The sequence below is a fragment of the Sorex araneus genome, chromosome 1 (assembly GCF_027595985.1).
Source record: "Sorex araneus isolate mSorAra2 chromosome 1, mSorAra2.pri, whole genome shotgun sequence".
NCBI lineage: Eukaryota > Metazoa > Chordata > Mammalia > Eulipotyphla > Soricidae > Sorex > Sorex araneus.
This window is the reverse complement of record NC_073302.1, coordinates 289,949,058-289,963,321: the sequence shown is the minus strand read 5'-3', so window position 1 is coordinate 289,963,321 and position 14,264 is coordinate 289,949,058. Positions and strand designations below refer to the sequence as shown.

The following is a 14,264-nucleotide window of genomic DNA, read 5'->3' as shown; positions in this document are numbered from 1 at the left end:
GTCTCCACCTCCTTCCTGCCCTCCCCGCCCAGCCCCATCCTGGACGAGGCCCCACTCAGGTACTTATTCCCAGGCAGTAAGTACCACCGGGTTTCTATGCCAGTGACTTGCTCTGGGCTCTCTGGCCAGGGAGGAGAGGCCTTGATTCTCTGAGCACTGCCACGCTAAGTAAATGAGCTTGAGAGTGATCAACAGAGCCAGATGGGTTTGCCCTTGGGAGCCACTGCAGTGGCCCCCGGTAAGTACTGAAGACCAGATGCCAACTGGTCTTTGGTTTAACGGTGGCATTGGATCTGGTGGGGGCGGGGGGCAGGGAGGAGAGGCGCAGGGCTTTTTAGCTGTCGGCTCACCGGGCAGTGGTGAGCTTTCTTGCCCCTGCACAACCTTGGCCCGTATACCCAACTGTATCCTGTTCACGACCAACTTTCAGTCCTGGACAGTGGGTCAGGATTGCTGCCAGGCAGCTGGCAGCTCTGGTCTTACAGATCTTGAGCCGGAAATAAACACACCTAGAGAATGACCGTAGGAGGCACTCGGCTCAAAGGAGAGAAAACTACCCTTAGAAACCCCGAGCGAGCTTCTATTACTGTCAACAGAACTCCAACTCGTCCTGGGGACCGGACCTCTCAGTCTGAACCTCGCCAAACGCAGAAGCGGGAGGGGGGGAGGGGGCCTGAGGCAGGGCGTGCAGGGCAGGGCAGCCAACGCCTTGGCATCGTCTCTCGAGCAGCAGTGCGGGAACGGACGGGACGTCGTTAGGGGCTATATACAAACGGACTCCAGCGCGCTGCTCACCACAAGGTGCAAATTATTCATGAAAGATGAAAATGCACTAGATTACCACACTTACATAACGGAGCCTTCCCTTGGCGAATCCGCAAATATGCTTATTAGTCAAACCTCACGGTGGCTGCAACGCAGCTGCTTCGAGGCAGGACAAGGAAAGCTCTATTGTCTTATTTTTCTGTTTTCTTGTTCTGGGGGAGGGGGAGGGGAAAAAGGGAGAATCTGCCTCTCAGAGGTCCTAGGACACTAAAGACTCCTCCCACTTCTCTTTCATCCCCCTGAAAACAACCATTTCTTTTTTTTTTTTTCAAGTCTGGCCATCCCAGCAGGGCTGGTTTCCAAATCCAGATTCCAAATTCCAACTACGAAGCAACTTCAACCAAGAGGGCTAAGCAAGTGCCAATACTGTGATTTTGATGGGTCAGCTGAAGAGACAGAGCAAGCTCCAAATGTATTCTGCCCTGTGTGTGTCTCTCTCTGCAGAACTCTCCACACACACACACACACACACACACACACACACACACACACACGCATGCACACACACACACTCTTCCACTTCTCTCCACAAAATACGAGCGACGGCAATTCTACCTCACTTGAAGCAACCAGACCCGTTACTGAGAGTGAGCCCCGACCCGGAGTTAGAGTATCAGCAGAAAGTTCAAGGTGGCAGGCAACCTTGGTGCAAAGTGCTGAGAGGGATGGCTCGGCCGCCAGTGCTACTCCCAAGGGCAGGTGCTGACAGTTGTTGTCTTGGTCGTTTTTGGAGCAGGGAGACCCAGCTGCTCTCTGTCACCTGCTCCCCGGAGCCAGCAGAGCAGGGGACAGGAATGTCTCCTCGTTTGTTCATCTGTCCCGAGGCCACTGTATTACTGTATTTCGGGACAGTGCTCTGACCAGAATCTAGTGCTCCCACAACACACACACACACACACACACACACACACACACATGGTGTGTATTTTTTTTTTTTTGCAAGAAAAGCCAGGTTCCATCCAGATGGGTCATGTGAGGAGGCATAGTGGGAAATGTTTAATGCCTCCTACATTTGCCTGAATATAGTTCTGACAGATGGCCTTGAATAATAGATGGTTTATAAAACGCTCTGAGATGAGAGATTAAGACAAACACGGCCGTACCTTTCTAGAGTTCCGGGCTGATAAAGGGGAACCTACACAGCCACAAACCTCTAGCTTGGGGGTCATGCTCACATGTATCCACGAGGAATAAGTTCCCGTTGATGCGTTTTAAGTATTCCTCTCTCTAGAATTTTGTAGCGATCCAGATAAAACGTAAAGGATGAATCTGGTTGTATGCAATTATTTTGTTTTTTTTCTGGTAAGATTTTCTATTATCACTATCATATATAGTAAACATATATTAGTCTTATCTAAAGAAATAGGATTTTAAAAATTTATCAAGTATGTAAATATCCTGAGGGCCATGTGCCTATGCTATATGGTTAATAAGTTCTCCACCAATTCTCCCGAGGTTCAGTTGTCTAATCTTTGAGGGAAGACTCAGAAGATGTAACAAGCCCTAACCATGAGCTTAGGAGATATGACAAGCCCTAAACTTTGTAGAAACCTTATCAAGTGTAGGCTTCTGTGCTGCCCAGACAAATCATCCGATTTCCCCAGCTTTCTGGGAAGCTCTAGAGCAAGCCCCCCCAATCTTTAATGGGGAAGAAGTTTTCTTCTTAGTGTGGACTTGGGAGCCGGAGAATCCCATGAGCACCTGGCCTCACTGTCTGCGGCTCGACCTGGACACACAGGCAGCATCACTGACCCCAAATCTGAGAGGCTCTCTCTTCTGCAAGGCCCGAGAAGTTCTTTGAGCTCGTGTGGCTGTGTGAGTCTCACTGAGCTAAGAGATCTGCAGCCACGTGTCAGGGGTAAGCCCAGCCACTCAGGGAGCCACCGGCTGCTGTCCTTGAAGAGAAGAGGCCACGTCAGGCGAAGGTGGCCCCTGCCCTTCCCTCTCCCCACCGGCACAAACCTCCTTCTGCTTCGTGACTTTCATTAAGACAGGGCCTGCCACTGTATAAAAATCGCATTTACATTTCTCTTTGGCTCGCGGCAACTCTCCCTCAGTAAAACGGCAAAAGGCAAGACAAAGTAGGCCAAGTGCCAGCTGCCTCTGTCCCAGTTCCAGCTCTTCTTCAGACCTTGCTCTAGCTCCACAGACTCTCCTGCCTCGAATCCATCTGCTCGTTCTCCCGGGAGTTCTGCTCTGTCCTTTGAAAATCTATCAGGCCCCCAAAAAGCCCTTGCTCTTGACGATCAGAACTGGGCTCCAAGCAGTGCTGCGAGCACTCTCAAGTCTGATGGTCTACGGGATCCAACCCAAAGTTCCTCAGCCCCTAAAACGGGTACTGCGCCTGGGGAGCCAATCATTAGTTCCTCCTCCCCTAAAACTGGCACTGCCCCCCCTGTGTACCTCTGCATCCATCCTTCTCTCTAGCAACGGGGCTCCGAGGACTGTGCCATGCGGGTCAAGTCCTTGTAGGATTCAGAGGACAAGAGCACTGTCAGCAGTGGGGCGCTCAGGGAAAGACTCAAAGCATCGAAGGGATTTAAATGGGGCCTTCCAGGAAATTAGTAGAGAAACGGAATAATCTCTACCAATAAAGACAATAAGACTTAAAATGTAGCCAAGTTATTTTCCTCCCCTTTGAAAGAGAATACACTTTAAAAAAAATATGAATTACCAAAGCACACTTTGGTAAGTCAAGTTACTGCCATTTTCATCTGCACACATTTTATGACCTAAAATTTCTTCTCCTATGAGGAAACATCCTTGAACTGAACCGTCTGGTTTGATGTGCACTCTGAGATTCAGTTCATTTCAAAAGAGACATCTACAGATTTACACGTTCTCACCTCCTCCGGGAAGGCTCAAATGGACTGATTTATAGTCCATTTTGTTTCTGATTCCCTGTTCCCCAACTATCTGTTAAGATGATTGGCAGCGGCTGAGAGAAAAGTCGGGAGCAGAGACCCACATAAATAAGTATATGAACTTGCCCTCTGCCCCACCCTGAACTAATGAGTAATTTGTTTTTACTTCTGTGTATAGAGAAATTATTCATAACTCTCAGTCTACTAGTCTACTCCCTCGCTATAATATTACATCGCACGTTAATATATGGGTTACACATTATAATTAGTATCTCTCACCTCCAAGGTTTCTAAACAGAACCGGTGTGAGAGAACTCGGGGAAGCTCTGTTCACTTCAGTCTTGTCATCCCGACTTGGGGCTCACCTGAGCTTAAGCTACATTCGTCAGACTCTTTCCTCATTTCCTCTTGCAACAGTGTTTGTTCCTGATGAGACTCACTGGAAGGATGGTTTTATTTGTGGAAGGACTGACTTTGGTGTCGGTGTTAATTATTGGGACAAGCAGCTCACACGGTGATTATGAGCAAGGCTGGTGGAGCCAAACTGTCTGGGCTGAAGCTCCCAGAATGACCATCTCTTAAGGGCACGATGCTGATGATGGCGGCTCACCTTCATCTCAGTTTTACAGTCTATAAAATGGGGGTGGTGCTCAATGTACTTATCTCCTAGGACTGTTCTCGGGATTATGTGCTTATGTCCGTAGGTGTCCTTTCTCATATAATATAAAGTCAAATAAAATATAGATGAGAGCGAAACCATTTAGCATAGTATCCTTCATGGGGGCATACCAGGCAGGCAGTGCTTAGAGCTTACTCCTGGGTCTGTGCTCAGGGATCACTTCCTGGTGGGGTTAAGGGGACCCTATTGGAGTTCCGGGGGTCAAACCCAGGTTGGAAGCATGCAAGACAAACACCATATTCGCTCTGGCCCTAGGATACTATCTTGAACATAACAAGTGGCTTGTAAGTAAATAAATTTGGTATAATTTTGTATATGAAGCCCCCCAAAGGAAATAGCTATTAGAAAATTTATCTATTATGTTTTTATCCTATCTATTCCCAGAGTTCAGATTATGAGACAGATGCACTACCTACTGCGCTAACTGGCTCGAGCGATAGCATAGCGGTAGGGCGTTTGTCTTGCAAGCAGCCAACCCGGTTCGATTCCTCCATCCCTCTCGGAGAGCCCGGCAAGCTACCGAGAGTATCTCTTCCTCATGGCAGAGCCTGGCAAGCTACCCATGGCGTATCCGATATGCCAAACACAGTAACAACAAGTCTCACAATGGAGATGTTACTGGTGCCTGCTCGAGCAAATCGCTTAGCAACGGGACGACAGTGGCAGTGATTCCCAGAGCTAAACAACTGCAAACTTTTTCTGATCATTACTATTGTTATTTTGGTTTGGAGGCTACACCCAACAGTGCTCAAGGCTTACTCCTGGTTCTGCGCTCAAAAATCACTCCTGGTGGGCTCAGGGGTGCTGGGGGATCAAACCCAGGTCGACCGCATTCAAGGAAAGTTTCCGGCCCACTGTATTATCTCTCCAGCCCCTAAAACATTATTTCGTATTTCCCAAATGCATTTGGATTATTGGCTTCTTTTGATTCTAGAACTGTAAGTCTGCGTTCAGTTAAGACGTTCGGTGCTTGTTGAAACGGGGAGGATGAAATGTCGACATTTGCTGCTGGTTCAACTTGCCGCACTGGGGAGGCGGCAGAAAAAAGGGAACACTGCAGCAGAGGAGCTGGCACGGCAGTCTGCGCCTCACCCCCTCCCTCCACGGATGACTTTGAACTTTAACAAAGATACAGGATCCGAAGTGATCAAACGGGCTGGAAGGCTGCCCGAGCTCTCCCAGACTCGGCACCGGAGAGCGCTGCCGGCTCCCTGCAGGGGAAGGAGGCCTGGAGGTTCCTGCACCGAGTCAAGTGGCTTTAGATTCTGTCTGCGTCGACCTCTGTCATCTCAAATGGGGCCCGAGGTTGGTGCAGCCTCTGGGCAAGGGAGGGAGGGATCCTAGGTTTCGGTTCACAAATAAGACAGCTGAGATTTATGATGCCTTCCACGTCTTCTTCGGTGGCTGTGGCTCTTATTTATCTACTTATTTATTTACTTTCTGGATGACACCCCAGGATGCTCGGGGGTTAGTCCTGGCTCTACTCTCAGGGGACCCTATGGGATGCCGGGAAATCTAACTCTGGTTGGCCGAGTGCAAGGCAAACACCCTACCCGCCGGACTAATTCGCTCTGGCCCTGTGGCTGGGGCTCTCTTTTGAGTTTAGGAGACAAAAAGATTTATACGATAACTTGCCCTTCTCTGGTCCTGGATCTAACTCCTGAGCTCCTGGGCCCTGGCAGAGACTAATTTCTTTTTTTTTTTTTTCTTTTTTTTTTTTTTGCTTTTTGGGTCACACCCAGCAATGCTCAGGGGTTACTCCTGGCTTTGCACTCAGGAATTACTCCTGGCAGTGCTTGGGGGACCATATGGGATGCCGGGGATCGAACCCGGGTTGGCCGCGTGCAAGGCAAATGCCCTACCCGCTGTGCTATCGCTCCGGCCCCGAGACTAATTTCTTAAGCAGCTACTTTGCTCTCTGAGACTACTGGGAAACACATGAAGGATGCCACATCTGAAAACTTATGCGTGTGACCACTTCTTTCGCTGCCACAATTTTACCATTTGAGACCTCCAGCAAAACCTGCTAAAGGGGTTTCTCGTCACCACTGGAACGCAACCCAGCAGATGTTACATTCGACCAACGACAAAAGGCAGGCTCTAGCATTCCTAACGCTGCCGCGGGTGCTTCCAACATTCTCTTTCCTTGGATTTAACTGAAGCTAAGCCTGTTAGTTCCTTCACTGTCGCTCTCTGCTGTCAAGTGACACATTTTAGTCTTGGATTATTCAATGCTCTCTACCCCTGCCCTCCTACACACTTACATAAACCAACACATCCACAGGCAATCTCCTCTAATTTCTTGCTGCCAACCAAGCCAGCAAATCCCAAGGTGAAAAAGTGTATGTGATACATGAGCAAATTTTTTCATACCGAGGGGGTTTATCCTCCAACTTCCCATGAAGTCTTTATTGTGACTTTCTTTATTTTCTTGGGGAAAAAATTTATGTTGTTAAAGTATTGAACGGACCATGGCACCGACAACACTGCAAGGTAATGAATACGCCTACCTTATTCTCCTTATTTGTAACAGAAATTGGGGGTGAGGGTTACCTTTGCAATAAAAACTGTGTCCAAAATCACACTCAAAAAATATGATTCAGGAAGGCAGGACTTAACATAAAAGGAACAGATGCCAGCTTCTTGATTAAAAATAAGCAAGGGAAGGTGGCTTTGAGCTTAAACCCACAAAATAAGAGTCTCTTCTTTCTCCTCTCCCATCCACGTGAGCCAAAGAAACGGGCGTTGGCTCTGCTGTGTTCTAGCGGCTTCAAGACGGGCAAGCTGGGTAAGTGGGCATTCTGAGTGTGAAGTGCGATTCCTAACTGATGCTTGCCTCCGAGTTCCCACAGGGCCCCGCCTCAGCATCTCTCTCTCTCTCGTGCCCCCCACCTCAGAAGGCACTGGAGGAGGTGCTGGGATTCAGGTGCTCTCACATCTGCCCTTGAGTGATAAAAAACCTGGCATCCTGGAATCACTTCCACCCCCGCAAGGGCAGAGAGGCCAGCGTTTCCCACCTACCGGGCACCATTTGGGACTGGCCCCGGGGGCTCTGCCACGGTTGGTCCCCCAACCTCTCATCCCTGCCACCTGCTCCCACATCCCTCAGTATCTTTTATCCGCACAGTTGATTTTTATTTAAGGCGAACACACATACACACACACCTGTAAAACCAAATCAAAACAAAATTTCGCTCTTCTACGAAGGGGAGTGCATGCACAGTCAAGTACTTCCATGAGGGTTTAGGCTCACTCGGCCTCAGCCTGTGGCCAGGGGACCAGGAGCACATGTTGGCAAGTTGCTTGGCTGGGGTTGGGATGCCAGGGAGTCTGTGACTTGGGAGCAGGACAGAGCCCACTGGTTTTCACGGGGAAACAGTGCATGCATGGTCGGATGGGTGCACGCATGCAACGGACAGTCACACGTCCCCCGTCTGCTAGACGCAGCCTCCGTGAGAGGATGGTCGTCCGGTCTGGTTCTTAGGTCAGTACCCAAACAGACTGCAAAGTGCTAATCCAGTGAGGTTTGGAGCACATACACCCACAGGACACATGAAATCATGTTAAGAAGCATCATTCAGACCAAAAACTGATACTCGGGAGGGGGAAAAAAAAGTGGGTGTGGGGTGGGGGGAGGGAGAGACTTGTCTTAGAAGTGTTATTTATTTACTTATTTATTTAAATCTATAACAGATCATGAGTCTGAATGAGCAGGACCTAAATCACAAATGGAGCCAGTTCTGAAGGCCCCGGCGGGGGTCGGGGGGGGGCGGGGAGCAGGGGGGATGTCGGGTGGGGGCAGGTGAGCACGGGGCCATTCCCCCCTCCCCCCCACTGGGCCCTAGCCCCGCTGGCCTGAAAGGAACTGAAGCCTGTCGGGTTAATCACACGATATTAGGTACGAAAAAGGAACAGTGCAACACGAAACACAGCTACATCATTATTCGCAGTCAATGTTAACTCTAAATAAGTGCAACCTGTCCACAAATGCCGGCTAAGAAACTAATTCAGAAAATAAAATTTGATGGATAAACATGAAAAAAAAAAATTCTCGGTCCGAGAATTTTTTTTTTTTTTCCAATATCAGCACTCATTTAGAGTTTGGGATTCGTGAAAGAAAGCTTTAAAAGGAGCAAACCTGATTGGCTGTGGCTGTTGCTGCGAAGGGGACACTTGTTGCAGGCGTTGTTGCTGCAGAGACAGTGGCTGACGTAGCGCTGTGCATCATGGGTACTTTCAGGAGGGGAACCATGGGAGCAATGAACAGGAGGGTGTAGCATTATGGTAATAGAAGTGGTATTTTGGCATGGTGAATATCAGAGCAGCAAGCCATCATGGGTTAAACCAGCAGATGGCATGCAATCACAATGCAAAGCAAGGAAGCATGGGAGAGAAATAAAAAAGGGAAAATAGCTTATTACAAGTACAATTAAAGGAAGTTTTAAAACATAATCAGTGATTCCCAGAAAGGCCAAAGCCAATGACTTTGGTTGATGTATTTATAAACATTTCACCTCTAACAATAGATCATTCCCAATTCAGAGTTGCGGGTCACTCCTCAAAATGTCACGGGTCACACTGAGCAAAACGGGGATAAACATACGGGGTAGTCATTTTAGAGTCATCGTTTTCAACGTTAGTGGCTCCATTTCCAGGCCCAGTTTTGGATAGGAGATTCTTGGGAGTTCACTGTGATTAAACGTTTGTTGCTGTTGGACGGCAATTTGGGGCAGCCAGTACGACTGGAATGGCTGGGGGTTCGGATTTACTTGGGCCAAGAAATAAATGGTGGAGATCAAAATCACAGCCTTGCTGTGAATTCTAACGGCTTGTGTGAAGTCGCCAGACCAACTGGGCCCCAGTTAATCTTTCTTTATTCTAAATGGAACCCGTCCATGTGTCCTAAAGACAGACTTTAGTACCAAGGCCTGGGGAAAGATGAGGTTGCCTCTGGACGATTGAAATTTAACATCTAAGGGACTGGCAAGAGTATCAATCATCATGACAAATCAATCAACACTTCAAATGAAAAAGGATAAGAAGAGCAAGGCAGTTCAAAGTTCAAACATTTGTTTTCAAAATACATCCATTTATAATTTTTTAAAAATAAATACTTCTGGGAAACTCTGATAACTCTAACACACAGCAAAGAGGAGATAAAGGCACACCAGTATGAAACTTTAAAACATTGATGAAATTAGCCTGCCTTGCTCACATAGCTCTTTTATTTTTCTTACACTAAACCATATACACTATCAACAGAAACAAAATATAAATCATTTTTAAAAAAATCAGACTTGTGGCTTGATGTTCGGATCATTCTTAGTCACATTAAAATGGTCATTGTCTTAAATCATACAAGTACATTTAAAACGCCTACACGTTAACTCTAAAGCCAAATGGACCTTCCGAGCTACCAATTCCTAAAGCATTTCTATACCATCTCTGAAATCCATTTCAAGCAAGTGAAGGTATTGTTACATAATAGAAAAGACAAATAAAAAAAGGTTGAAACCTACCAATACTGGTAGCGGGTGTCATGCATAAAACTGACCCTGCGTGTCATGCAATGGCAGGTGGAAAAAAGTGAATAAAGGGAAAGAAACAGGTTAGCGGTTTAGAGTTAACATTCAAAGTGAGATCGAAGCACAATTAGAAACAAGGAGTGTTAGTTAACAACAGTCTTTGAGAGCCTGGCACATTTCTCAGTCCTGACACAGACCTGACTTTGGGGAGCCGAGAGCGGGCTAAGTGGGCTCTGGGGCTGCGGCTCATGCAGTTCTCTAGCCACAGACCCCCGCGGGTGCTCCGGAGAAGGATGCTCGGGCCAGCCAACACGGGCCGCCTTCCGCTAAGACCTCCAGACGGTTTGTCTGACAGTCCCGGTCGGGTGAATCTTCCCAGGCAGGGTGTGGAGGGATTTTACAGATGAAAAATCTGAGGCATAGGAACTACTCCAAGGTCAGGCAGAGTGGTGAGTCCAGGGTTGGGCTAGAAATAGAATTCTATTCCTAAATCCAGGTCAGGTTCTGCCGGCGCGCAATCGCGCTGGCCTGGTTGCATTCAAAGTGGGCGTGCGGGGACGTTTGTGAAAGGTTTTGTGTCACTAACACAATGACAAGAGCTAGGCACGAGCTGGAACCTCCAAAGCCAAGATCTGGGATGGGATGGGAGGGATGGCGGTGACTCCCTAGTAACAGAGGATCCCCAAGTTCCTTGGACGGAGTGACCTGGACGTGTTTGTGATCTATTCTCTGCCACAAGATCCCCTGGGATCAAGAGACAAGCCTAGCAATTGAGCCCTAACACTGTCAAACACGGCACATATCAGAGCTGGGTGAGGCCTGGGGTCTGGGGGTTTTGGTCACAGCTGATCCCTGCAGGGTGCCCCTGGTATAACTCCTGGGAAAATCTGGAATTGGCATCTAAGGCGTGATGGGAGAGGAGGAGAGAAGATTTCCCTGGGGAACAGTTGCCCCCACCCTTTCCGTCTCCCCCTGAGTGGTCTGTCTCATGGACTTGGATCAGAATATTCTGGTCCTGAAGAGCAAGAAGAACTGAGTGGAAAGGGGGAGGCCTTACTGGCCTCTGGCCCAGTTCCCTTGAAAGACGCGAGTCAGCACGGTACGTGGTGCTAGGTGGCTGAAGACTGGGTCCCATGGGTGTTGCAGGGGCTCTGTTTGTCACCGATGTTGGTGTATCTAAAACTCAGGGTTTCAGAACTGGTTCCGTGGCGTGGGAGGAATCAGACAGGCTCTGGTCGTCCCTCTCGCTCTGCGGAACTGACCGGGGCCTGGGGGAGACTGTCCTGAGCTGCGTTTGGTTTAGACCAACGCTGACTAGGACAGGACGGGAGGCCCTTTCCCCAGGCTGCTCCGGCTTCATCAGCGCCACCAGCCAACATCGCCACGGCCAGGCCCGTACAAGCCCCTCGGAACCCGCCTTCTGACCTCGACCTTCTGGAAAGTTCCCTGCACATTTTCTCTGCCCTGTCTCTGCCTATTCCCGGCTCTCTCCAATCTGCTTCCCCTTTCTCCTCTCCCCGCCAGCAGCTAGCGCTGTCCTCAAGCTCCTGGTTTAGGATTTTGCATTCAGTGATTCCACGAGGCGGCTGCCTTGATTCTTGAGCCTTCCAGCGCGCGGCGAGTCCCTTCTTGAGAAACCACGTTTTTTCCTAGGACCGTTTTTTCTTTTTTCATTTTTCATTTTGTGGGGCCATCACACCCGTCATTGCTCAGGGACTTACTCCCAGTTGTGTGCTTTGGGGGAGGGTGGAGGTGACCCATTGTCAGTGTTCAGAGGGTCACACAGAGCCTGGGGTGCAGACCAGGCCCCCTGCACGCAGAGCTGATGCTCATCCCTGCAGACCATCGCCCCACCCTCTCCCCCTCAATGCTCTGACCCTCCTCCTTCTCTCCATCTCTATTTCTGTCTCTCTCCCTTAGACACACACATACAATCTATGTCCTACAGTTTTTCTCCCTTAGACACACACACATACACACAATCTATCTCCTACAGTTCTTCTCCACTACACACACACCCCACACAAAATCTATCTCCCTACACACACACACACACACACACCCCACACACAAAATCTATCTTCCTTCAGTTTTTCTCCCTTAGACATACACATATATACACACAATCTATCTCCTATAGTTTTTCTCCTTTAGGCACGCACACACACACACACATACACACACAATCAATCAATCAATCTCCTAGTTTTTCTCCCTTAGACACACACACAGAAAATCTATCTCCCTACAGTTTTTCTCCTTTAGACACACACACACAATCTATCTCCAATTTTTCTCCCTTAGACACACACACACACACACCACAATCTATCTCCCTACAGTTTTTCTCCCTTAGACACACACATACACAATCTACCTCCCTACAATTTTTCTCCCTTAGACACACACACACACACACACACTCTATCTCCTACAGGTTTTCTCCCTTTGACACACACACACATACACACACACACACACCCTACACACAAAATCTATCTCCCTTCAGTTTTTCTACTTTAGACACACACATACACACACAATCAAACTCCCTGCAGTTTTTCTTCCTTAGACACACACACACCACACACCAAATCTATCTCCCTTCAGTTTTTCTCCTTTAGACACATACATAGACACACACACACACACAAAATCTCCCTACAATTTTTCTCCCTTAGACACAAACACACACACACACACACACACACACACACATCTATCTCCTAGAGTTTTTCAGGAATCAGTTCTGGGTCTTTCCCATCCCCTCTGATATACCACCCAGCCCCTCAATCCAGGAAGAAAACACCGCCCACGAGCCCAAGGCCCCCAAGTGCCCGCCTCAAGTCTTCCCCTGAGCTCGGCCCCTTCGGCTCAGTGCTCCCTCGGCCACTATCCTGAGAGTCTCACCAGAACCACCGCTTTCACCCATCTGACCGTGGAGCTTCTCCGCGGGGCTCTTTTCCGGCCGTGGAGGCCCCAGGTAGGAGTCGCTCCCGTCAGCACGGCCCCCCGTGTCCGAGGCCCTGCTCCCTCCAGAGTGTCCGCACTGCTTCTGAAATCCCTCTGGGCCTCCGTCTGGGCACGTGTCCGTAGCCATCTCTCAAGTCCTGGGCACCGTCATATCTAGGTTCAACGAGGCATCAAACTTCATGGTCTTGGGCTTCCGTTCTCGTCCCCCTTCCTCATGCCACGGGTCCATCCTCCACCCTTGGAGTACAGACCCCTCCAGAGCAGGTCTGACGGCCTCTAGGCTGGATGACTCAGTGGCGTCTTCCCGGTGTGACGGTAGGTGCCCAGAGAGGCCCACCTCGGGTGACCTCCCCAGAGTGGACAGCATCCTCTTCCCTGGCCTTTCTGTTCCTCCGCCTGAACTCAGCTCCCTCTTCTCCAGGCTTCCCACCTGCCCCGAACAACCCTCCCTTCTCCCTCTTTCTACCTTCTGTGCCACTTCGTCAGAAAAATACTCAACGGTACTTCAATCTGCCTCCTTGGGTCACTCCAAACACTCAACTCTGTTTTGTTTTTTTGCATTCATAACTTCCTAGCAATGTTGGGTATCAATTGCTCTGGGGTTCACGTGTGCCTCATCAACAGGGTTCCAAGGAGGTGACGGTCCGTGGACTCGAGGAATGTGCTCGGCCAGTCGTCGAAGTGTGCTGGGTGCCATCAGCTCCAAACTGCACGAAGCCTCCGATCCAAGAATTTCACTTCAAACGCCACCTTGGCTGGACCCGAAGTTTCCCTGGAAATCCCCGATTCCCTGACGTTCCGATGCGGAGGGGCTCTCCTGGGGGGCTCCCATGGCCACGGAGGCAAATGCCCCTGGGGGTTCCACACCACCCAGAGCAAACCTGTAGCTGCGGTGGTCGGAGCCGGACAGGTCACTCTGGCTTCGGGCACGTCTCCACCTGACCTGAGTGGCCCTGAGCCCTGTCTCATCTGTGACTCAGGTCTCATCTGTCAAGCTCCTTCATGGCCATTTTGCCCCACCCCCGCGCTTTCCACTATCCTCACCCCCAGGACCCTTGAGCATCTCATGCCAGAGACAACGACAGACAACGCACGTGGCTCTTCCCACGCCACGTGGTCCTTGCAACCCGGGCCAACTCTTCTCTTCCCCAAGTTTCCCCCTTTGCAAAGTCTTCTGTCACCGGCACACGCTGGAGCCTGAGGCCCTGGTCTCCCCCTCCCGAAGGGCTGGACCTCACCTGGCCTTGAGCTCCTGCCTCTGTCTGTGGAGGTGAATAGGGCAAACGGCTGCTGCTGTGGACAGCCACATCCAGCTTCCACAAAGACACCTGTGTGACCTTATAGGGCGTTAGGGACTCTGATCAGGGGCTGACATTGGGGCTGGCGGTCTTCCTAGTC

General features: G+C 49.6%; 1 protein-coding gene across 9 annotated transcripts in view; it reads right to left on the bottom strand.

Annotated features, from left to right (window-relative positions):
- MBNL2 (muscleblind like splicing regulator 2) overlaps positions 1–14,264 on the bottom strand; it is a 168,802-nt gene that overhangs the window by 15,861 nt on the left and 138,677 nt on the right. For 3 of the 9 annotated variants that reach the window (XM_055130854.1, XM_004614035.3, XM_055130860.1), the window contains one exon: positions 9,888–9,923. The exons of 2 other annotated variants lie outside the window; for them this stretch is intronic. In XM_055130854.1, coding sequence (XP_054986829.1) covers positions 9,888–9,923 — 36 coding nt within the window. Of the gene's footprint in view, positions 1–8,506; positions 8,602–9,887; positions 9,924–14,264 lie in introns of all 9 variants that reach the window. 4 more of the 9 variants (XM_055130866.1, XM_004614036.2, XM_055130882.1 and 1 more) reach the window with 2 other exon arrangements.